General features: G+C 39.7%; 1 protein-coding gene across 1 annotated transcript in view; it reads left to right on the forward strand.

Annotated features, from left to right (window-relative positions):
- dpysl3 (dihydropyrimidinase like 3) overlaps window positions 1-24,690 on the forward strand; it is a 38,291-nt gene extending 13,601 nt beyond the window's left edge. Inside the window, exons 3-14 of the mRNA XM_075486690.1 lie at window positions 949-1,133; window positions 2,637-2,801; window positions 3,277-3,338; window positions 4,420-4,500; window positions 7,560-7,628; window positions 8,741-8,861; window positions 9,951-10,107; window positions 10,788-10,929; window positions 14,649-14,819; window positions 17,722-17,901; window positions 19,710-19,881; window positions 22,943-24,690. Of these exons, the coding sequence (XP_075342805.1) occupies window positions 949-1,133; window positions 2,637-2,801; window positions 3,277-3,338; window positions 4,420-4,500; window positions 7,560-7,628; window positions 8,741-8,861; window positions 9,951-10,107; window positions 10,788-10,929; window positions 14,649-14,819; window positions 17,722-17,901; window positions 19,710-19,881; window positions 22,943-23,037 (1,600 nt within the window). The 3' untranslated portion in view covers window positions 23,038-24,690. The remainder of the gene's footprint in view (window positions 1-948; window positions 1,134-2,636; window positions 2,802-3,276; window positions 3,339-4,419; window positions 4,501-7,559; window positions 7,629-8,740; window positions 8,862-9,950; window positions 10,108-10,787; window positions 10,930-14,648; window positions 14,820-17,721; window positions 17,902-19,709; window positions 19,882-22,942) is intronic.
- Window positions 24,691-26,480: the final 1,790 nt, after the last annotated feature.

Genomic DNA, 26,480 nt, shown 5'->3' on the forward strand with positions numbered 1-26,480 from the left:
CATGTCAACATATCTGGCTTATTCTACTCTGTGGAACTGTGCAACAAAAATAAGAAAACACAATGAATTTAAAATGAATGCATGACCACAAATATGAACATCAATGAAAATGGGGCCTTTTTCAGGCGTTTGTCTTAGAGTTATAGTTTAAAAATCTGTCTAGTCCCGAGTTCGGTCTCCACCCTGCTTGATGAAGCCAAGGTAATTGGAACATGATCAGTTGTCCCCCATCTTTCCAAGTGTAGACTCTTTTCCCCCGTTTCTCCTGACTGAGGCAGCTCAGAGAGAGGAAGCCCCAAAAAGTCTGGTGTTGCATAACAAACACCCGTTAGCCTGCAGCGCTATCGAGCTGCTGGCAAATGCACAGAAATGTTGGCTTCTGCCTGCTTGTCTGTCTGGCTCGTCTCCTCTATAAAGTCAGAACGACGGGCCCCCTTGTCTTTTTTTAAACAGTTTTTAACCAATGTTTATGTGTTGACATGGTGAGAATAGGCTGCTTCAAGCTTAGCTGAGTACACGGGGAAATTTAAACAACATTACTTTTTCTTAATTGAATTGCTTTAGAATGACGACTTTCTTTTGAAAAATGCCAGATTGGTCTAATGAAAAAAATGTATGTAAATGTTGAACCAAAATATATGTTTAGCTTTTTATTTTTACTTGCTATCTGCATTTATGTGCAATATTTTAGGTCATGATTGTGATGCACTGTTACGCAGCCTACCTGCATATCCCACCTTGCTTTATAGAGCAGTATAGTATCGTTTTTTATTTCTCTTATTGTTCTATCTTTTTATCTACTAAGTTATGTGTATACATCTATTCATTCTCATATTGTACATCTGTATTTGAGTGTTTTCTTATTTTACACTTTACTGTAAAGTCTATTCACTTTAAATTCACTGTGAAATTACATACATTTATGACAATATCATGTCCCATTTACAGGCAAATTGGTGACAACCTGATTGTGCCTGGTGGTGTTAAGACCATTGAGGCCAACGGGAAGATGGTGATTCCCGGCGGCATTGATATCCACACCCACTTCCAGATGCCATACCGCGGAACCACAACTGTGGATGACTTTGCTCAGGGAACAAAAGCTGCCCTTGCTGGTGGCACAACCATGATCGGTAAGAGCTGTTGCGAAAGTCATCCACCCATGTGACACTGACAGCAGGCGAAGCCTCACTCAGCATTCACACAGAGACTAAAGCCAAAAGGGGGTTGTAACGAGGGCGAGGGAGGGCTGGAACCCAAAATAAGGACAAGAGCAAGGGAGGGATGGGCAACTCTCCAAAAAAGTGCTGCACAAAAGACTGAGTTTAGGGGACAGGAATGGTGGGCGGTACATAGTGAAACACTGCTCCCATGGAAATAGGGCACCACTCAGGAGTGTGTTTGCATCCTTGTCTGTGTAGAGTTTAGCTTCAGTGTGTAGCTGCATGTGGGTTAGAGACGCTATCACAGCGAACAGCTGGTAAATAACAAAGTTTCATTAATACCGTGAACTTTTTTCAGGCTGGCTGCCACTCTGCTGCCGGTTTGCCACTGTGGCTCTGTGTTCAGACACACACTAACAGGCATGCTGCTGTAGTAAGCTCTATTCATAGGATCTATTCACAGAGGGATTATATTCCAAGGGGTGATGTGTGAGAAAGTGGAAATGTATACTGTGCGTCTCCTTGTGTGTACTGTATCCAGTTCACGGCTTTCTTTTCATCAGATAATGTTCCGTTTGTTGATTTGTGAACAAAAAGGCGCTTCAGATGGCCGATGGGTAACGATAATGATGTTTTTTTTTTTGCCAATATTGTCAATTTATTGTTATTCTATTGTTTACCGTCAGTTTTTTAGTGTGTGTGTGTGTGTGTGTGTGTGTGTGTGTGTGTGACTACCATTTCTAGCTGTATCCTATTAACATAAGCAGATTGGGCTGTCTTTGTATTTAATGAGATCAAGAAGATGGTCAGGTGGTGAGCCAGCAGCAAGCCTTATATTATAATAGCTGAGTAAGATGGAGCAGGATATTTCTTGCACCGTGATACAGTTGTGTACAGTGAGGCAAAGCAGACACAAAATACTGCGAGTATTCACTTTACAGGCATGTGCAAAGATAAACATCTACTCTCTGTTTTTCAGTGTACAAATACAGTCATGCAAATGTTCCTTATATTTCTAAATATATGCTTGAAGCAGTAGATATCACATGCTTGTAAAATGTGCAAAGTGTATTTCAAGATCTGCATCTTACTGAAAAAAATTATTATTATTACAGTTGAGTGGGGCCCCAAGTTTTTCCAAGGACATCTCCAGCCAGATGAACTAAATGTAATGTGACATCTGACAAGATTTGTCGCGACTGCCTGAGCACTGCAGGAACTCAGACAGCTGATTATGCAAGATAAACAATACACAGAGAAAGTAGAAACACCAGCAGACAAATTCTCATGTGACTATCCCCAACCCACTCTGTCACTCTTTTGTCTCTTCACTGAATTTTTCCTGTCATCTCTCCTCTTTGGGACCATTACCTTTTTTCATTTTAAACACCCTAACAAACTTCTCTCTCTTCTCACACTCCTGCCCCTCCTTCATCTTGCGGTCCTCTTTGGTCTTCCATACATCTTCACCAGTGGACCACGTGATCCCAGAGCCTGGCACCAGCCTGATAGAGGCCTATGACCAGTGGAAGCAGTGGGCCGATGAGAAATCCAGCTGTGACTACTCTCTCCATGTGGACATCACCCACTGGAACGACAGCGTAAAGCAGGAGGTGGACGATCTCATCAAGGAGAAAGGTACCAGCTGACTCTGAAATAGCCCATGTTGTGTCTCCCTAACCGCAGGTTTGCTTGGTTGCTTCTGTGGCGGTCCTTTATGTCTTTCAGCGGCCTCAACTGCGAGTTTCTGGTGCCGCAGGCGGACACCAACTCCACTGTCTTGGACTGCAGCTGGAAATGGTACAACAAGGACCACCATCGCCAGCTGCTGTCCAAGATGGTGGAGTTGTAGTCCCATTAGCAGGACTAAAGGAGACGTACCACAGAAACAGTTAAATGACATTGTGGATAAAAATTAGCGACCAGGCCACACTGCTGTTAGGTAACTGCCTGGCAGGATGGACCAGTGCAAGCTATGTGGCAGTGGGGGAACTCTAAAAATAAAAAAAAGACCTACATCAGCACATTTAAGGTAATAGGGGTGGGGTTGGGATAGGTGCAACCGATCATGTTTTCTTGTTACTTAGATGTTGATTTTTTTTTTTTTTTACAGGCGTGAACTCATTCCAGGTCTACATGGCCTACAAGGACTACTACCAGATGACCAACAGTGAGGTACAATAACTTTAAAGTTCCTGTTGGAAGATATTCCCTTGTTGTTGTTTTTTTTTTGTCTTTGTTTTGCAAGTATTTGATTTGAAGAGATGAGGAGCAAAAACATTTCTTTATGCAAAATCCAATTCTTCAATAATGTTCACTTTTGTGTTACTACGGTTCTCTTCCGCCTCAGTAAGAGAATTATTTCCCTGAGTTTAATAAATAAAAGATTCCATCTGTTTCAGTTCTAACTGGGTTTTTCTGTTTCTGAGGGCCTTGTATTATCTTTGCACCAATCAGGACAGTCACTTTTATCACTAATTTGTCACAGTACAGTGACATTACAAAATGAGCTCTTTATGGGCATTGTAAACAAGACAGAAAAAAACAAAGGAAATCAAAGCCCATAGAATTGTAAATTATATGAATGAACTTGCCTTGAAGAGGTGTTCATGCTAAATCTAAAGTTATTTAGATTTATCTTCTGTGATTCAGATTAATGGCAAATTAATCAAACTGAACTTGCTGATGAACTAAGGATTCAAGAAACATGACTGCAAAATGAAGTAAAAAAAAAAAGAAAAGAGATACAATATTTATTTTTAAGCACAGATTTTTAACAAAGTGCAAAGTATTAAAAAGTCTGCACCTTTTTTCTTCTTGGAAATACCCTGTACTGTAGCCTGTGATATACCATGAGTTTGTAAGTCCTTGTAAACAAGTGCAAATTCAGACGGTGCGAGGCAGAATTCTTCATGTTTTCACATGCAGCCGTTGCTAATTTGGTTTTTATAGGATCACATGAAGCAACTGAAATAGTCCATCTTGAAAAACTGATGTCATGCACCCTGTTAAGGAACCATGGCACAGCAATGTTGACAACAACTGGAGCTCATCCCACATGAGTTTCAACATTTCTGGAGACCACACAGAGTAATTGCAGTGTGTCATGGTAGACATCATGTAAAATTGCGGGCTTCTTTTAAATTGTGGCCTATGAGTGACCCCCGAGTTAAAAAGCAGTGTCTTGTCCTTGTCTAAACAGTTTTTAAAAGTAAAAACAGTACCTCTGTAATTTTTCTGTTCCCTTCTCCTGCAGCTCTATGAGGTCTTTACCTTCTTGGCAGAGAGGGGAGTCATTGCTCAGGTCCATGCTGAAAATGGCGAGATCATTGCTGAGGTAACAATAAAAATTCCTCGTTTCCCTTTTTACACTCTCTTTAATTATTTGTTCCGTCTCCAGATCTGTGATCTGTTTATGCTTAATGGGAGTTACTCAACTTTAGTTCACTTGAGTTTGCCTTTCCAGTCGAGCCTTATCACAGTGCACGTTCACTACCGACAGACTAAACACACTGTCACCGATGAGAGGCTGTGTGGGACAGTAATGTGTGGGTGTACTATATACGGGGCTGTGCCGTATGTGGACTAAAGAAAGTGAATCAGCCATAATACTTGGTGGATTTAGACAGTTGTTATTAGTCAGAACTCCAGCCCATGCCTGGATCCTATCACTGTGCGCATGTTGGATCTGATTAATCATAAATCCGGGCTCCCTTATCCAGTCTGAAACTGGAGCTTTGAAGGAGTCTGATTTCCATCAGTTGTAAGACCAAATACATCTGAACTGACATATTATGTCATGTCCTTACATTAGACCTGCTGAGATAGAAGCGCCTTGTTGAGACTTGCATGTGATAAATGGTGTTGTGATCAAGTGACAACCACCATGGTTAAATGCTGAAACCACGACTAAAGAGCTTAAAGCTACAGTTCCTCCTACAGCACTCAAAACTTGTTTGAGCTAAACTTTGTTTCGAGTTTCCCTCTTGAAATACAAATTTCAAAATCCAGTAAAAAAGAAAACGTTCCTGACAAGGATCGCGACTCATTAGCGAATGTGTGTCTCGAATGGAATTTAAAAAATATTATTTCGCCAAGAATATATGAAAGCCATATTGAAGTATTTTCCTTCCCCATATTTCCATAAAGCCATTCTGACTACGGCTTGCTAAGTTTATAATCCCAGCTCTCCTTGTAAAGAGGTGGTAAACACAGGGTTAGCTAAAGGGGCAAGTAGATCAAGATTCCTTAGGCTTTCCAAGACCAGAGGAGCACTCAGACGGTATATCTCTGCCCAAGCCAATTGTCTGTTTTGCATTATTCAAATTTGTGCCTATACTTTTAGTAGGCTCTTCTTTTACCCCATATTCAACCCTCAATACCTCTAAGTTTCAGGGAATTTGTCTGTGTTGTTTTTTGTGTAATCTTGCTGTCTGACAAACATATAAACAGGATATATCCATCTGGATTATCTTACACAAGTATAACACAAAATTTCACTCAAATCTTTTGATCTAATTTAAGTGCATCTGCAGCTTTACATAAGGCGAGTGGAAACCGTTTCATCCAGCTTTTTTCTTAAGAAACAGTTCCATCATAGCAGGGCTAAACAGAGCCATGTTTTTACTTTTTTGCTGGAAATACTCTCATGTAGATTTGCCAACCACCTATCCCACTTCATGGAAAAAAAGTTCTTCCCCTTAGACACGTTTCTGAGGACAGAGGCTGCAGGGATACCACCGCTTTCTTGAGTTTGTTGCCTCTGCACATTCTTTATTTTTTGATGATTTGATTTGGTTCAGCTACTTGTCTATTGTTATTGTTGATCAGATGACATACTGACATCCTAATTGTAGTCAGCTGAATGACCAGTGCTCTTACTTTTTTATATTTAGCTAGCGGACAGCAGTGTAGGCTAACACTACGTCATGTTTGCGACTACCTCTCTACTTAGCTTGTTAACGCTAAACCAACAGCCTCAAACATGCAGTTTTATAGAGATCTGGATGGAAATAAGATCTGGAAAGATTTTAAAGATGCTGTTTCATTCAGCACCACTTCTGAGGTGATAAATGCAAAATTTGCCAGACCCAAAACTTTTAATGCCCAGAAGAAAAGCCCATCAACGTTAAGCACCTTTCTTCTTATCACAGATACTCTGACCTTCAGACATAACATTTTATGTTCATCACAGCTTTGTTCAGATTTCAGACACAACAGACGGAAAGAGGAATAATACACATGCGGTATCTGCCAAGATACCGCATGTGTATTATTCCGCATGTGTATTATAGACTACATTAAGGGAGGCATAACACTGAAGGTCAGAGTTTTCTGATGATGACATGCCTCGTTGTCATCATGGTTCATGTTAGCCTGATAAGCCTGCTGTGGATGTGTAAAACTTAGCAACAGCCAATGGTGTAAGTGGAAAATCTCGATTTTGTTCATGCTGCAATAAGAGACTAATAGGGTTCTGACTTATTCATGACTGTTGTCAAGTCTACATGAAAAGTCAACCAGGGAGCAGAAAGTGTAAATGAGATGGAGAATTTTTGACTTTGAGTCTTCAGAAGATGCTTGAGGTGCTACACTTAATGATAGTTGGTGAAAGCATAAAGAGAGACAGTTCTTAACATCTATATTTACATATCATGTATTTTTTTTATTTTATTTTAAGTATTTTTTGGGGGCTTTTTATGCCTTTATTGGATAGGACCGTGGAGAGAGACAGGAAGCAGGGGGCAGAGAGAGGGGCAACAACATGCAGCACAGGGCCATCCGATGCAGAACTCTAACCAGGGCCAGCTGCAGCGAGGACTATAGCCTCTGTACATGGGGCGCCTGCTGAATCCACTACGCCACGGGCCACCCCATTAAATATGATATTTAAAGGGATAATCTGGTGCATGCCTATCCTCCAATGCACCCGCTGTAGTTGAGATTTGTGCACCGTCGAAATGCTTCATGCATACACTTTTACTAGGTGGACCTATCAAGATATTTGAGTAAATTTTCTTTGAAAAATAATCAAGGTAATCTCATTACTCTCAGCAATGAGATTGACATCTTCGATTGCTGCTGGATTAATGGAAAATAATGTATTTCGGAAACAATCACTCTTTCTTCATGCAGGGCTGACCTCTGCATTTACTGCAACACAAAATGTGAACATGTGTGCAAAGACCCTCAACAGCCAGAGGATTCCCACCGTGTGTGGCCTGACAAAGATGATAAATCTGCTGCTCATATGCGTCACTTACACAGAAACAGATTGTTATTCTGAACCGTGACCACCAGTTTACATCTGCTCGAGCTTTTAAGCCCCCGATGACCAAAGAAGAGTCTTGCATATGATGCAGTATTTGTACGAGTTTTTTTGTGTTTGTTGAACAGGAGCAAGCCCGGATGCTGCAGATGGGTATCACTGGACCAGAGGGACATGTTCTGAGCAGGCCAGAGGAGGTACGACACTCACACACTGTGCACTGTGTCTATATGTGTCATTTATAGTAAATATAAAACCACTTTGATTTGGACCCTTGGACTGTAATTTAAATCTTAAGTAAAAATCCTGATCAGATACAGTTAAAAAAAAAAAAAGGTACAAAATGTCTTGCTGCACAAATATGGCTGAACACACAAATACTCACATTGTCCACCAGGATTTTTTAGACTGCTATTAACACTCCAATGTTGCTCTTGTTGCACACATGTGGGTTCAGACACACTGGGGGCGCTTTGTAATGACAACTGGTTTCCCCAGTTGTTGCTGCTGATGTTGAGCAGCACCAAACAGAAGCAACAAACAACAGAATCAAAGCCACACTTTGAACTCATCGACTTTTCTGCCGTTAGCTCGATTGGCTTTTTCCATTTTGTGGTGCAGTGAGGTGATATAATGTCATAATGTGCCATAATGTCATTGGTAAGCTTGGTAGACTTCATTTGATTGAGCAGAGACCGAGCTGGATTATTATCATTACTTTTTTAAACAGTGTCTGTTGCCCTGTTTGGTTCTAATTTATTGAATATTGGAACCAGACTGAGCTTTCTGACTGGAGCACAATCATCAGCTGAAAGTCTCATTTCAAACAACACAAGACACGCAGCATCCTTTTTCCCACGTCTGGAGCCTTTTTCCTTTTATTTTGTGCTGAAAGTTATTTGTAGTCTTTTAAAACTGACTTGCACAAACATGGAAGTGTTTAAATGGAAAATTCCTGAATGTTTTAACCATACTAAAATGCCATATGCTTTTCTCTGCGTTGCGAACATGTGTCCAAAATCTGTCCAGTTCGTTTGCTTTCAAAGTCTTAGAGTTAGAAAATGTGAAAACACGTGGTGCTCATCTGACTATATGAGTTTATTTCAGCCTTTGTTTACTGCCCTTAACATTCCCAGTTAATAGTATTTCAATTATATGTGCACTACTGTCATTTAACTTAAAAATGAATCACTCAAATTATACGACTCCAGAAATATTTCCTGTGGTTGAGATATTTGAAGTATATTTGACAAAGAACTAATGGGAAAAACATTTCCAAGACAACCACAATGTGCTGTCCCTTTTCTAGCTGGAGGCTGAGGCGGTGTTTCGTGCCATCACCATCGCCAGCCAAACCAACTGTCCTCTCTATGTGACCCGGGTCATGAGCAAGAGTGCTGCTGACATCATCTCACAGGCCCGCAAAAAAGGTAACAAGAAGCATTTAGACCTAGATCAAATTTGCATTAAATTTTTCCTGTGTAGACATCTAAAGACAAGCTTAACAGTGGAGAATTGCTATATGACTCGCGACAAGATGGACTAAAGGATCTTATTTCTTCGAGGAATGTTGACATTGAATAAAAGTCTCCAGACAGCAGCCATTCAGTTGAACGTTTCAAGTGCTGCTCCTAAAATTTGTGTTGGTGCTGTTTGTGCAGCAGGGAATGCTGCTGGAGGAAAAAGTCAGTCTGAATCACAGGGAGAGCAGTAGACTAACACTTCTCTTTAGAATCTTAATAAATATGTAACTAAAATAAAAACATCATGTTAAGTTTCCGTTATGATATTGTTTATCACATTTATTTGTATACTAAACAGAAGGCTGGCTCTAAAAGGAAGATCATATAATTTCTGATTGTTTTAATGATTCTTTTTCTATTTTTCTATTTTTTATTACAAGTGACATTTATAAATGTCATCTGCAGCTTTGTCACTCAGTTTTTTTGGGGGAGGTTTTTTTTCGCGGTTCAGCTGTCATATCTTAGAGAAAAAAAACAGATGTGAACCCGAGGGCTGTGAGTGATTGTGAAATATTCAGTTTTAAGAAAGGAAGGGAGAAAACAAGAGCGCGAAGAAGGAAAACTTTTGTTTGGATGTCTTTCATGATGGGCCCCGTGAGGTTTTAACAGAGAGGAGGTGACCTTGCATGGCTTTCCTCGTGCCATCATGTCCATTCTTTAAAGGCATGGACCTGTCACCTTTTTTTTTTTAAAACCAGGAAGAATGTTAGTCATGGACGTGTAAGAATAAAGGACTATAAAGAAACATAGGAGCAGACGTGTTTGTCAGCGAAATCAAAGTCTGGATCATCACGCATTGAAGAATAAGTTCATTGCCAGCAGTGGCATGTTCCTCTCTTGCACACACTTAGATGAATCACCGAAGCTTTCAGTGAGATTAAACTGCTGGGAAATGAATCAGACTGAACTGATGCAACTCATGATCATGAAAATGCCAAGAATCGCTCCACATTTGGCGCTGTAGTAACGTTTTTTCTGCTGTTATTTGTTTCTCAGGAAATGTGGTGTTTGGGGAGCCAATCACAGCCAGCCTGGGGACTGATGGGACACATTACTGGAGCAAGAACTGGGCCAAAGCAGCTTCTTTTGTTACATCACCTCCCCTCAGCCCTGATCCCACCACTCCAGACTATCTGAACACACTGCTGGCCAGGTGCGTACCACAGCACCTCCCTCTGGTTTGGATGTTGACCTATTTAACCTTTAGTATGTTACACAGACATGATGCTACGTATTTTTGTTTTTCACGTCTTGTTCTACCATTTTTATATTACTACAATGTGTCATGATAACACAACAACAAGCAAATCAGGATGCAGTACAGTTCAAGTCGAACTAATTATACCAAACATCTTTCTGCTTGCTCGTAATCTACATGTACACTTAGACTTTTCTGCAGCTCCTGCATGCAGGAACTGTGAAAAATGGAGCTCCTGGGATGTGTATAGCTTGTAATAAATGCACCTCTTTTGCTTGGTCAGTGTTTTATATGCCCTTTTTAATTCTGGTTGTCAGAAAATATGTGTACAAAAATAAGTTTTTGGCTGAACAAACTGAAATATCTCCCCTCTGTTTTCAATAAAAGTTTGATTCATTTGGGCCCGACTTGTAAATGATACCAGTTTGTTGACTTTATCTGGAAGGATACTTACGGCTTTGTATGGAAATAGGAAGCATGAGTAATGTTTTGTCCGAGTAGAAGAAACTCGGGCACATTGCTTACTCCAGCTTCTTTCAGCTCCTTTTCTAGTAAAGTAAATAAACACATTTCCTTGTGTACACAGACTTTGCTTTGCTGATATAATTCCATCTTCATGTGTCCTCCTCTCCCAGTGGAGACCTGAGTGTGACCGGCAGTGCTCACTGTACCTTCAGCGTGGCCCAGAAGGCTATCGGCAAGGACGACTTCACTCAGATCCCAGAAGGTGTCAACGGAGTGGAGGAAAGAATGGCACTCATCTGGGATAAAGCTGTGGTGAGGACTAGTTATCGAGGGTCTCTTTCTCTGTGTTTCAATTTTGGAAAATGGAAAAGAGCTGTTTAGTAGTAAAAAGAGGCAGACCAAGGCTGTGTTCGAAACCGAATACTGCATACTACATACTGATCAATCAGACAGTATGCAGAGCGTTTACCCACAATGCATTTCGCTCCTGCCCGAGCCGAAATCAGCCGGCCTGAAGCTGATTTCGCTTAAGCTCTAAACTCTGTAAACTTTAGCAACATTTGAAACATTTTCAGGGGAGAAAGTAATCGTTTAGATCCCCAACGTGTTGAAAATCTGACAAAATACCGGTTATTTACAATTTTGTTCCCACGAATTCGGCGCTACTAAAGCTAGCCGCAGTGAGCAACGCACTTCCGGTTATTTTCACAAAATAAAATACCCGTTGCCTTTTATCATAGGGAAAGCCATTACGATACAATTGGTGCTTTTGTTTTGAAAACAGGAAGTGAACCTACCATCGTTGTAGCTAGCTTGAAACTGCCGTTTTGACAGGAAATGACGATCGGCGACATCACGTTACCTTGCATCTTGAGTAGTTTGAGTATGAGTTGTAACCTCATGATGCATACCCAACATTTCGGTGAATCTAGTATGCATCCGGGAACTGCCCGCTTACTCAAACTCGCACACTAACTCAAAAAGTTAGTAGGAGTAGTAGGAGTAGTAGGAGAAGTATGCGGTTTCGAACACAGCCCAAGACTTATTACTGCTTCACTTGCTTTCTACACTTTCTCTTGAAATAAAAACCATTCATCTCTGTGCAGTAGCTTTGATTTTCTTCTGTAGTGTTCATTGTGTCCTGATCAGACTTCTTGTTTATGTTCACATATCAACGTCTCACCCATTACTGTGGTCTTTATTTTTGAAGGAAGCTTGTTCTCCCTGTGTTTTATCTGGCGTTCATTTTTTCCCTACATGTCTTTTTGTCCTCAGGTATCTATTTCACTGTCTTGTTGTCACTTTGTCAGCCTTCCTCTATCGCCTTTTATTCTATTTCCACATATGTCTTTTCCTTCATACAGCCCACTACCCTTGCTCTTCTTTTGTGTTTTCTTGTTATCACTGCATCGGTATTTGGCTTGCAAGCAACTTTGTTGAGCCTTGCTGTGGAGTGTAGTGGTGCCTATAAAATGTGGGTAGGTCTTTCCATAGGACAGCTGCTTAGAATCCCAGCTCCAAAATTGGACTGACTGCTGCAGGGTGTATTTTTTCATTCTTGTCAGACCCAGACTAGCTGTTTCCCTGTGTTTCCAGTCCTCTTTCAGGCTAATTGTCTCCTGATAACATCAGCTCCATATTTTAACACACAGACATCTCCCAAAGAGATGAAATATCCCTTGAATATTCTGCCCATGGTATCTGATTTCAGGTCATTTGTAAGTCCCCATTTTATTATTGGTTGTGGAAAAACCAACCACAAGGTGAAATATATCCTTACATGTAAGGAAAATGCATTATCTTATGCTGTATTTGTATTTAAAGCCCCCCTGTGGGTTTATGTTTCAGCAAAGGAAAGTTACATTTACATGTTCTTGAACTTTAACAGCTTCCATACCTTCTTTAATGGTGCATTTATGCACATCTTGGCACATTAACACTTGCACCATAAAATTCCATGCGGAGAACAGAATGTTTCTATCAGCAAGGCTGTGTGTAGCGTCACCTACAGCCACAAACATACGTGCTTTGGTGTATGCTTGAAAGACCAAAATTTCCCAGGCCTCCACATGGCTGATTAGAACACTAACCACATAGGCAATTAACATGTCATTACTTATATATTACTTCTCAAACAGTATTTACTCACATGTTGTGTATATTAAATATCATGCGCTCTTAATTAAAAACAGGATAAACAGACCCTAAGTGCTCCTGGATGGATGCTTCTTTGGTAGCATGGGTCATTCTGTCATGTCCTTTTAAGGCGAGACACGGCAGGCAAAAACAGTGATTTCATGCAGTGGTCCATTTTTAGATTTTGGGCCAGTCTACTCCTTCAATATGTGTTATTTCAAAACATAAATTAAAATGTTTATTTCATCACATTTTGTTTAATCGCGGCAGTACGTTTCGCCCAAATTTACCAAAATGAATTCCCCTATTTAAATCTTAATGCCGTTTTCTCAAAATCAGTTTTTTGTATTTTTCCAGTATCGATATCTCAGCCTGTGGAACACCTACTAACACCAAACTTTCCAGTTATACACTTAGCAGTATTCTAAAAATATTTACAGAAGCTTTTGTTGATAAATCATTCCTGGCCTGATTTATGTGACATTATAATCAAAAAATATGGCGAAAATCTATGTTTTTTAGGGTATGGGCAGTATATTTTGATTTCCTAGGAAATGAAAGCAGATCTCCTGAAATCCCTCTGTAATTTTCTTTTCATTTTGTGTGTAAACAAAATGAAAAAAGAATTTTGCACCTGGCTTTATCATGTTCAGATCTAGCTTCCGGAAATATATGCAAATTTATGCATATTTAATGAGATAATGCCTCATTTGCAAAATTAAACGTACAAATTTCTAAAACTTGTAATACATTTTTTTTCATACTTGTATAAGTAATCAACTGAGGAAGTTTCATGGTGATATCTATCATTTTTAAAAATTACCCTATTCACCTGTAGTGTCTCGCCTTAAGGCGAGAAAATATTGTATTATTATGTTCCTTTCTTGAATTCAGAAAATGCATGTTGGAACAATCCCAAGGAGTGGGCAACAGTCCCACCTTAAATTAAATCCTACATACAACAGTTGAGAAACTGACATGTCTTAAATACCTCGTAGCTGTTGACTGTCTCGTAGGCTATTTATGCTAGCAATTTATACTTTGCTGCTCTGTGATGGAACACATTATGATGCTAACAACTTTCTTTGAAAACAAACTTACTTACATTTAAATGCACATTGCCTCAAAAAATCAACCTATCTTCTTCAATGTTCAAAGAATTGTGGGTGCTTCGAGAAATTAGAGGGTGAAAAAGAATCCTCTGTCGAATTTCGCTGCACATAGAATGAAGCTCATTGGTGACATTTGTTGATGTAGCACCTGGAAAAAATGCAGCCATTAAGGATACTTCCTTAAATTTGAGAAGCACCTTCTGGTTAGCTCACAAAGTTTGGCTGATTAGAGTTAGAGCACAGTTAAGTCCTGGACACAATTGAGGGGGAAACTATTAATCTCCAAAAGTGAAAAATAACTAAGAGCTGCTGTGTAGTGGGAAGCTGTTTATGACACACACAAAAAAAGTGGTTACAGGCAGTACATTGTAGGGTGTCAGCTGAAAGAAACATGTGGGATCCTGACTCTTAGTATTCCTACTTGTGCATAAGGCATTTTGTCACTGGTAGCTTGAAAGTCTTTGAGATGGACAAGCATTTTTTTTCCCATTCTAATAGAAATAGAATGCTGAATTAATCTGTGAAACTACAAAATATGCTCATTCTCAGTCAAAGCTTATCTTCTTTATTTAATTATATCACTATAAAGTATATTTGCACAATTGCTGCCTAATGATTAGTTAAGCATTAGAAAACAAAGATTGAGCAGCTGTCTGTGAAGTGTTGCTGTTAGAAACAGTGTAAGGTTATCTCAGTAGATCCCATTGGTGACCACCACCAATTGGTGTTAGTGTCATAATAACAACTCGATTTAGACATTATTTCATTTTTTTTTCCTCTCAGACTACAGGAAAGATGGATGAGAACATGTTTGTGGCTGTGACAAGTACCAATGCAGCTAAGATCCTGAACCTTTACCCTCGGAAAGGTCGGATTGCTGTGAGCTCTGATGCCGACTTGGTCATCTGGGACACAGACTCCATCCGCACCATCACTGCCAAGACACACAACTCGGTATGTACACAGGTTGAAACTTCTTTTTGTGTTTGTCTTAGGTTTCGATTCAATTAAACTTTCAGCCCCTGCATTTTCTTCTTAGCATCCTTTCTTCTTCTGCTTCTCATTTCATCCTCTTTTAAACAACTGGAGACACCATCTTTGATCAAAATGTCCTAGTCACTTCTTCTAGTTAAACTTGATTAAATATGGCTTGTGTTATAGAACATTATCTATTATTTACAATATAAGAAGAAGGAAATTCAAGGTTCTATTTTGGGAGGTGTGACTTTTAGAAAAACAGCCAACTAGAATATATGATATAAGTGTTTACATCTGTGCGTGCAAGACCGGGAATGGTTGGGGAGAGAGAGGACATTTTTGAACAGCTTCCAGAGAGCTCTCAGTTCCTCCGAACGGAAATGAAGTCTCAGTGGATGTTCGCTACTAATTCCACTCACTGTGTCACTTGAACGGCTCTTAATGTAAAGTTGAGTCCCACCAAATCATAAAAAAACACGCTGTCAGTAATGCAAACATTTTCCCATATCTCCCGTACAGCTGAGCTGCATTTAGTCAACAGGGAACGTACTGTATGTGCTGTATTATCAGGAGGTATTTCCTTCCTGTAGATCCCTTTCACTCACACAGATCATCCAAAAGACGCTCAGAATTGGAAAAGTGGACTCACAGGAGTCATTCTTACCTCAAGGTTCTGGTATAGTAAATGCACTTTAAACACATTCATAAAACCCCAGATACTTTTGAATTTCCCCCATTGGGGGATGAATAAAGTATTCTTCTATTCTATTGTATTTTGGACACTGGTGCACACTGTTGGAAAAAACAATGCATCCAATAAACAGAAAACATCTCACCGAATGATGCAGAAGTGCAGCATGACCTCCACTTATACAAGCCCCCCCCCCCCCTTGCTTGACACATGTTTTTTCTCTCACGCTGTTACTATTTTTGTGTTGTTTAGTTTCTCTGGATGTGATGGCCAGGATTTCAAGGAACAAACTATGAATCACAGTTGGTGATTTCATTGGTTATTATTTGGAAAGTTCTGTGTATTTGAGTCAAGTTTAACATCAGAATTAACAGGGAGGTTAATTCCTGTTCGTGCTCCTTTATTTCTGTGTATGTAAATGATAATGCAAATCAATTAATGTTACTTTTGTCAAGGCCTGTTTAGCTGTCCTAAATGTAAGTGTTTTGTTTTTTTTATTGGAAGTCTGGACCAAACAAAGTCTCTATAGAAATGTTCTATTTCTTATGAAATGAATATAAAACTCTGTAGTGTAGTGATAATTACTTTCTGAAAGCACTTTTGTCTGCCGTCACGTTTTCAGAGTTAAATACTAAGTGTAAGACTACATGAGAAACATGGGAAACTATATTCCGCTGCAGATGTTTCTCGTCCTCACCCAAGACCATGTGAAGACTCTCTCACACAACCTTTCACACATCTCTCACACACATCTCTCACACACACATACACACTGTGAGTACACCTGGAACAAGTAGAAGTAGAGGTTTCTGCCGCTACGCAGACATGAGAGGATTGCTCACCGGTTGCTGAGCAGCAGGGGAAGTGTGTGTACAGGAAATGAAGGCTTTACCAATTCAGAACAAGTCCTGCTTTCACAGAAATACAAGAGTTGGGGAAAGTGTAATTACTAACAGCTTATGTTCATAGCAGGTGAAGTTGATCTTGAATTTAAGGTGAAGATAATGAAGTGGAAATTGTAGATTTCTGTTTGTCTTTCCTAAGTTCTTAATGTTGGTGAGAAAAAGAGCTGCACTGTCTCCAGATGGAGGAACTGAGTGACATGGAGAGAACTGGACTAATACCATGCCTTCTCTAAAAGTGGAGTGCATCCACTGAGGATTCGTGGGTTGTTACATAATGATGTCACCCTCTCATTTCCTGCTGGTTGTCCTTCCAGATGAAATAATAGAAAAGCTCCCAGTGCCAATAAATCTAACTAAATGTACACCCAGATGCCAGACTAAACATGACTGACCCTCTTTACCTACACATTAAGCTGGTGACCACTTCCCCCCAGACTGTGCTGTCTCATAGTTTATCGAATGACCTGCATCTGGTCTGGATTGAAGGTTGTTGTCAACATAAAAAAATGCATCAAAGTGCAGAGGGATATTTGGATACATAGACAAGAAGAGGCAGGAACACACTGCCCCCCACACACACACACGCACACATACACACACACACATACTCAGCTTAGTCATGACATCATGTTTGGCATGCAGCAGGTCTTAGTTATGTCCTGTTCTGGCCTGAATTTGGACGGCAGCAGAGAACAGGGCCGTGTGCAGAGGAAATCAGCAACAATGGAATGAGGGGAGGGGACCATCAGAGATAACAAACATGTAGAGAAAAGAAAGTTTGCTCATAAGAGATTGGAGGAGGACGGAAAGTACACATGGATGAAAAACTGCAAGACATACATAAATCGTGCAGGAAAACGCAAGGAGGAGAAAGAGCCATTAAAAGAAGAAAAAAAGGCAATAGACTGAAAGGAGCAGTGTGAAGGGAGTTGGTGGACAAGATATAGAGCCAAGGGAGGAAGGGAAACAGTGTGACGATCTAAGAAGGCGTCAGTAGCCAACTGGATGATGGCAGCTGTTTGTGCATGCCAAACACAGACAAGTATAAGAAATGAGGTGATGAAGGAGAAATAATGAGAGTCAGAGAGGGATGAAGAAAGAGTTCATGCCTCCTCAATGTTTCAAAATGATGATCCAAGTCCAACATAAAAACCACATGACAAAGTCATTCTAATTGAGCTCCACAATTTAACATGAATTAATTATACACATATTTACGTAGCTGACGTAACAAAGTGATTTCTCCACAGGTCTCTCCAATAATTTCCCTTGTGTGTTTTAGACTGCTGAATACAACGTCTTCGAGGGCATGGAGCTGCGTGGAGCCCCACTGGTGGTGATATGCCAGGGCAAGATTGTTCTGGAAGATGGAAACCTCCATGTCACCTCTGGATTGGGTCGCTTCATTCCCTGCTCACCCTTCCCTGACTTTGCCTATAAGCGTGTAAAAGCCAGGAAGCAGGTAAATACCGGTTTCTGCTTATGTCCAACCTATTATTTATAGTTTTGTAGCGACCATTTTGCAATTGTCATATACTGTATTTAAAGTGTGCAGTGGTCTTTTCAATAATTGAACTTAGATAAACTTTCCAACATGAAACTACCATGATAATTATTTTAAAGTAACTTAAACTTGAAATAAAACTGACTTCCAACATGAGACATAAAAAAAGAATCCACATAGAAACTTTTCTCAACTCTGTTTTCATGCAGAAAGTAGGAAAAGTTTTGCTAGAATATGCTACACTGACCTCGTGCCATCAAAGGTATTACATAAATAGAAGCAAAAATGATGGGAGGAGGAATATTTTGAGCATAGAATTCCATCAAGGGATGCCTACAATGCATGCAGAAAAGATTAGAGTGTGTGGAATGTAGGAGTTAAGGCCTTCAAAATTGTTGAAATACGAGGTCTTGGACTGTAATAGAGGTTAGGATCATGAACAGAAAGAAGGATGAGGCAGTGAAGTGAGATGTGGAGGAGATAAAGCAAGTCTGACTTCACCTTCCAAGGTTCAACCACAAGGCAGTTGTAAGCACTGTAAGGTCCATACAGTACGGATGGTCGAGGCTTTGTCATCACGGTTTTAAAAAGGAAACTTTAAGTTGTAACTCTGTTTGAGAGATTTCTCACATTATACAGTGTAAGGATTACAAGGTATATTAAAGTTTGAAAATTTGTCCTAAATTTACTGTCAAGTCGTAAGACGCCATGCTCCAAAAGCCATTTAGGAATGTTGCATTCATCGCAGGAAAAGCCACAGAGAAGCTGGGAGGTTTAAAGGGACATTCCTGGACAATGGCTTGCTGGTTGCCAGGCAGCCAAATGCTGGCTGCAAGACTCCTGAAGTTCCTGCAGGCAGCCCCATGCGTAGCGTAAAAAAATGAGAGCAGTATCAGTCATCCGTTGTCATTTCTCACAATGAGCTTAATGATATATTTTTTTTCCAATGTCTTAAATGTAGATAGTATAGATGTAAACAAGTAGAAATTGTGTGATGCATATAGTTTACAACAAACTAAGACAAGACAAAAACCCATTAAATTATTTGAAATTTCTTACAATGCAATTTTCCTGAATGCCACAAAGGTCAAATCCCAAACAGCTTCAATTTGTCAACAAATTGTACCAGCTCAGAAGACAAAAGAAAAAATGAAAAAAGGAACATTCCTAGCTTCTTGTCCACACTGAATTCAAATAATGAGAAATGCTCCCGTGTAAGTACCACATGGACCCTGCTCTCTGCTCTCTTGGCATCTTTCCTCCTTCCCCTTGAAACCTCATTTCCCCACAGTTCCTTAATTTGCAGCTGGCTGCTGATGAGAAAATGGAGCCGTAGTAACAGTGTGCTGTTTATCTTGGTAGCAGTTACTGTTATGCCTTCTTGGTTCACAGATGTCTCTTTTTAACTCTTGACGGAGTGTCCAAGATTCCACTGAGTCACGGCACTGACAGACATACATACAATGGCTTGTTCACCGACAGCATGAAATTTGATGTGAAAGCGCACAGAAAGTGTATTATGTGCTTCTTCTGCTCTAACCTTTAGAATGGTTTGATTATGTATGTCAGTGTTTGTGAAGGTCTGTTTGTTTGTGGATGTGTAAATCTGGGACTTTTTCTCAGAAGGAAGAGGGAGAAGTGTATTTAAAAGTAGGTCACAACCAGTTCCACAAACAGCCATGTTATACCTAACATCTGTGTCATGATTTGTTACAAACTAGCAATTATCTGATGTTGTTTTTTTCTTTCCTCACTACTACCTGTAGCTGGCGGTGCTGAGGGCAGTGCCCAGGGGAATGTACGACGGCCCCGTGTCTGAGTTCTCCATGTCCCGTGGTGGTACCCCCTCAGCGTCAGCACGCACCTCTCCCACCAAACAACCCGTCAGAAACCTGCACCAGTCTGGATTTAGTCTAGCAGGTAACCCTGCACCATGTGGTGAGTCCAGAACAATTACTAAGCCTTTTATTTTCTGTTTATCACATTTTAATTTTCTTGAATGATTCATTCATGACTTGGCCATTGACCATCAGTCTAAAGTCTGTAGAATAACCTACTTATTTGTCATCTTGCATGCAGTTTTCTTTTACACTGTGGGCCATTCATTTGTCTACAGTATATTCCACTTTATTGTAAGATAATTCATGCAGTGTTTATATATGCATATCTTTTTTCTTTCTTTTTGTTTTGTCCAGATTTTATTGATTTGACATCTGGGGTAAATGACCCCCCCAAATAAAACCATACAACTGTGGTTGTGACTTCTCTGATGTAAACTATAGTACAATAAACATATACAGCTGATGAAAGTTGGGAGGATAGAGCTGTTGTGTGGCTCTATATCACAAACAGATGATAATTTGATTGGAAAAACCTGAACCCTTGGCCCCTACAGTGACAGGATACAGTGAATGCATTTTGCTTGCATGGTTTTAGTTCCCTTGACTCACTGACTGGCTGACTTAGAGTAAGCTGTTCTGAGTGATCACCGTGTTCTTATCAGAGTGTTCTCTTGAAGAATGACAATGCTCTGATCCCGGGGGCCAATTTGATAAGGATGAAAATGATTCGCTCTTCATGCCGTCACCAGATCACAACCCATCTAAGCACCTATTTGACATTTTTGGCTATTGTGTTAGATAGCACTCTCCACAAAAACTAGGTGAGGGACAGTCTTGAAAAAAAACGTTGTTCCATCTTTCAGTAGAGTCTCCATGTCCGGGGGCAGTTAAGGGGCACTTATTGTCTGGCAGTTCTGCTTCACATTACTTCTATCCTGAATGATATAAACACAGGATCAGTCAAAGCTGTTGGCATCCTTGTGAATGGGTAACTTCACTGATACTGTTTACATACAGTTTATACTCTGTGGTCAGAGAGTTTATTTGTAAAATGTGTTATTACTTGACTTGAAAGTATATCGCTGTTGTTTGATTTGCCTAACTTGTTGGACTGTGTCATTAACTTTAATCATTTAACCCCCCCCCTTAAATGAAAACATTCCATACAGATCTTTACAACAATCAAAAAATACTTTTGAATGCCGTTTAGGACACTGACCTTCAATTAGAGCTTCTTTAATGGATTAAGCCACAGTAAAACAAAGTTTTGCTGACATTTGCACTTTTATTTGAAGTCACGCTGGAGTTGTTTTGGCTTAAGACTCAAAGCATACAGTGTTTTCAATTCAGGCATCTGGACACGGGCTGCTGGAAGGGCCAATGTAATGTGAGAGATCACAATAGTATTTTTGTTAGACATCTGTTCCATTGTGCGGGGTTGCTGAGTGACAACGTGATTGTGCCCATATGTCAGGTCAACACAGGATTAGATTAGAAACAGAAAAACAAATGTTAAAGAACTGGCTTTTTGTCAATCTACCAGTGACACTTTATACCTGTGTAAAATGATGGATCCTGTGCTCAGTGCCCCCTTTGTTGTACAGTCAGATGCGGCAACCATTGCTAATTCTGTCTTCCCTGACAGACTAAACGCGTCCATGTGTAACCTTAATTCGAGGAGATCAAACTTGTTTAATTGGACAAGTACACAGCTGTATTCACTATGTTACTGATACTCTTTGTAAATAAACATAGTAATCTCTTTTTTCGTTGGTGATAATCTACTTCTAAGTGTATAAAATTGTTTGGCCTTTGGCAGTGCTGAGCAACGTGTCTTTACAAGCATAGCTAATGTGTGATACCTCACCGAAGAGAAGAAAAAAAAAAAAGTGACCTTTGCTGGAAAGAATTTCCAAATTGAAGTACATGTATTTGGAGGAGAGTGAGGCTGCTCCTAGTTTCCCAGGCTTTGTACTTCTTATGTGCTTATGCATTCTTGTGTATGCACATATGTTTGCATTCTCCCAGAATGAGTCGGTCTCCTGTCTGTTTTAGTTTTTCCAGGGATACCACCTGCAGAGTTGATTTACTGCTCTGCAAGAAGATGGGAAGGGTTGTTTGATTAGACACAGTGTATCACAGGCTGACATAATTCTACTTTCCATTCATATACAGACAATCTGGCTCATCCTTTGGAAACACCAGTCTTTATGTCAGCCTTGAGCATCTTTTTCTTACCAGTTAAGCGATACTCATACAGCAGAAAGTCTGCTATAACTTGCTTTCCTCTGTCACCTTAGTGACACATGCTGTATGTCATTGATAATAATATCTTTAAGAGTTTCCAGTGCCTGGAAAATAGCAAAGTGAGTGTTCGAGGAGGATTATTTGTGGACTATGATGCCATAAGAGTTACCATGTGTTGGGTAAGTCTAAAATGACTGACAATTGCCAACACTAGTTTCACTCAGAGACTGCATTTTCCTATAAAGTAAAGCAGTTCTGCATTTCTATTGCAGCAAAGGCTCGACAACAGCAGTGCATGTACAGCATCCCAGGGGAAGGAGATTTTGGAATTTAGTTAGCTTAATTTTTCATCCTAGATTTTTCAACAGAAATGAGAGTTTTAGGATTGTACGAGTCAGAACAAAGACTAGGCTCACACTCTGGCTGCTCCGCAGCTCCTCACTGATCCTTTAGAGGAGCTCTTGGAGAACACAAACTTCCACCAGGACCAATAGCTTTCACTCCACATGAGAGAATGACAAGTTTCAATCTTGTGACTTCTATATGTTGAGATGTATTTCTTAAATGTAGAATATACCAACACTTTGCCCATTGCAGAGGCCCCTAGTGATCCAATACTACACAATTGACAGTGCTTACTCAAAACAGGGACCAGAATTAATATGCTACGTTTCATTTTGATTGATCAAATTATTGCTGTGATATATCATTTCCTGTTTAACAGCTTTGCTTTCAAAAGAGAAAATGAAACTTTTCAAAGTTTGGTCTGAATATCTCATCTGCTCAGACAGCCGACCGCGGTTTTAACTGTTCATTTATTTATTTTTCCTTGTTCTTAGCTCGTTTTCTGCTCTCTTTGTTCTCTGGCCATGTAACACCCTTCATCTTTCTCTCCTTTTCTCTCTGTCCAGGCCCCACCATCCCTGATGACATCCCTATCAGGCCTGCTGGCCGGCGTATTGTAGTGCCCCCTGGCGGTCGCTCCAACATCACTTCTCTTAGTTAAACAGCAGGAAGATGAGAGGCCGCTCCCAGAGAAAAACAGCCAGAGTGCAAGATTGTGGGTGGGAGGGAAACGGGGAGCGAGGGAAGGAGGGAGGAGGAGATGCAGAGGACCATAATTAGTTAAAAGTTTAAAAAGCAAAACACTGAATCCTCATGCCTTACCTGTCACAATGCTACTATGCTTCAATGAGAATTGTGTCCCTTTTCCTGAAGAGTATTAAAGTGGTTAGGATATGTGCCACCAAAGCACATAACACCCAACTGGTTAGAGCTTTCTTCCTATTACGCGATACACCGCTCCCGAAGGGGAAAACATGTTCTCTTTGGTAATGGTAGAATACATCAGTAAAACTTGGCATAATCACATTAAACCAAGAAAGCAAACAAACTGTGTACTCAAAGGAAAATGGACGCAGATTTTCTCAGAATGATACTATTGTTCTTTCATCCTGTTTGGCTTTCAATGTCACCCCCCTTTTCTCCATAGTCAGCAAAACCTAACAGTAGATCCCACATTAGTCATAACCATGCGGTACCATTGATTAGCTCTAGGTGACATTGTATATATGGTAGATGTAATGTAGCTTTGTGAATGATGTTGTTGCAGCCTGTTTGGGTTTACAGGACCAAGCAAAGTGTATTATCAAATCTGAGAGCAGGAGGGCTGTTGGACATGGACCTGCATGGGCCACAGTAACACGGGCGACGTGATCCATGATCCTTTCCCACCTCCCCCTCTGTGGTGTTTGATAAGTGCCATCCCCATCACATACTTATTGATGTTTAAAATGACATCTGCTTGAGAAAAGACTTTGCGGAGACAAAAGAATAGAAGGAGGAAATAGATGAAGACTCTGACTATTCTTTATTCCCAAAAAGTTTCTGTTAGTTTCTGTCTCCTGCTCTCACGCATTGTTGCTTTTCAAAAAGAAAACTGCAAGAAACCGTCCCTTGTATTTGCTTCTAGCATAGTGGCTGCTCTTGTAATCCTGAAATCATCATGACAAACAGAATGGTGGGCAAAAAATGAGAACCTGATCACAAAAAGTAAGAATTCACTGTCCCTTCTTGCTCCAATGTATGAAGAGCTTTGCAGCTCAGGGCACCTAAAAAAGACTAGATACAATGACATGATTAAATATAACAAAAAACTGCTTTCAGATAACAGTGCTTAACCTCCAGCTTTACTTTTTCATTCCTGACCAAATTGGGCTCTCATTTCGGGGCAAGCGGAAGACCATCATTCCCTTGTCATTCCAACACAACCCTCAGTGCATCAAGCATCTGCCTGAAACTCAGTGAGCCCAATACTCTGGTTCTGATCCTGTTGGGGGCACATTTGAGGTTTTTTTTTTTTTTTTTTATGTGTCTGCTCTTTCCTGATAAGGCAGAGGATTGTGGTGCAGTAAGGGAAGCTTTTTTTTATTTTGTTGTTGCCCCCTTGTGGGCGAGGGTTGGAAGGATGTGCTGTTTTTATTTGGCAGACTGAGGCATGCACAAGAAGTGGTTTGTTGTATTTATGTTAGTTTGACAACCTTTGTTACTGTTTTTATGTTTCTTTTTTACTGTTGTATCAAAACCCAGAGATGGCAGGTCAAAAATAAGGTGTGGACGTATGATTTGTTTCCTGAATAAACACGAGTTGCAACTGACATCTCTTGACTTTTTAATTAATGTTACACCTCAAGCTACACACACTGAAGTATAACATAAAAAAGGCAAATGAGCTAATCGTTTTTATTTATCTGTAGGATTAGGCTCCTAACTCACAGACTATACTATGTTTTAGTTACGTGTAATGTTAATGATAAAAGATTATTGGTTTACAAAGCTGTTTACATCTTACATTTGGTTTCATATTGATTTAAAGTAATATATATATATATATATATATATATATATATATATATATATATATATATATATATATATATATATATATATATATATATATATATATATATATATATATATATTGCTTTATTCCTCTCGTGTTTAGCCTACTTATGGTACTTACATAATTCAGGCAGATAAACTTTGCAGGACTTTGCAGGTCTTTTATCAATAAGATCAAATAAAATAAAATGAATTAGAAATAAATTGATTAAAGCTTGTAAAGTCCAGGAAGGGAACTTCACTTCGAGAAGTAACGTTACACATCGTTTCCATCTTCGCCATAGCAAGAATATCAAGCTTGTTTCCTAAATACATGTTTTTCAATGTAATTTTCATTCATTAAAATTTATCGTACCCTGACTTTCTCAAAGTGCTTGCACGAGTGTCAGTTTACAGCAAAATAAGGCCAACAGAGGTTTCTGGAATGGAATCAAAGTGGGACTTTTTCAATTGGAAGACATGATTGGCTAATTAGGCTCAATGGCCTGGAATTGATTGTCTTGTGCTGAAGTGCTGAAACTTCCAGTGTCCAGTTTTTTCTCCGAAAAAAAACAATTGGCAACAAAAATATAGTACTTTTTGAACAAACCGTGGCTCCTTCGTAGATGTGAAAGTTGCCACTTCGCCCGATGAGGCCAGGATCTCGTTATCCTCTCTCTTAGCTGTAGTGCTACAGTGGTGAGAGAGATGGAAGTGGAGCAACTAATACTTTTTTCTCTCTGGGTGACTGTTGGTCATGTAAAAATAAAGCTGAAATCACAGCAGAGAGGTTTTCTTTAGTTTATATGAGTGGTATATATGTTGTTTTTTTTTTCAAATGACTGAGCTAATAGAAAAACAGTTAAAAGAAGGTTGTTGAACATTGTCCTAATGGGCTGCGTTTCTTTCCTCATTTTAGAGTCGGTTCGCCATTTGACAACAGAAACAGAAAAATGTGGGAATGAAGGCAGCTTGGTTGGGAATTCAACCGTAGTAGTAGGATGCAGTACATGTGAACACAGAGAGTAAAAGCAACATGTGCTACAGCTAGTTCATTTAAGATGCTAGCCTGAATCAGAACATTTTCCTACTTGTGGTCTTGCATTTATAGATTTTTGTTAAAAAACAAACCTTCACAGAATTGAAAACTAAACTTTTATCTCATTTATAGTTTTATATACATATTATATAATGCGATATAATAATTAATCAGAAATTAAATGTATTTGTAATAAATAATATAATTAAATACTAAAACATTCAACGTCATTGTAACTTTCCCTTCATCAACCGCCTGACTATTGCACCACGATCTCGTGGCCGCTAGGGGCAGCAACATTTAAAACTACTCAAATTCGGCTTTGCTCCTTTACACTAATGGATGCGTAAGCATTAACCTACAGGGAGATGTAGGCCACGGGTTTGATGTTAAAACAAAACGTTTAAAGTGAGTTTCAGTAAGATTCAAGCTTATCTCTTGATGTTCTGTAGCCCAGTGGTTTTAGTGTCATGCTAACTAGCTTAGCTGCTCTAAAAAATTAAAACCTGCAGTTGACGACATATATCTGC

This window comes from Odontesthes bonariensis, chromosome 16, assembly GCF_027942865.1.
Source record: "Odontesthes bonariensis isolate fOdoBon6 chromosome 16, fOdoBon6.hap1, whole genome shotgun sequence".
Taxonomy (NCBI): domain Eukaryota; kingdom Metazoa; phylum Chordata; class Actinopteri; order Atheriniformes; family Atherinopsidae; genus Odontesthes; species Odontesthes bonariensis.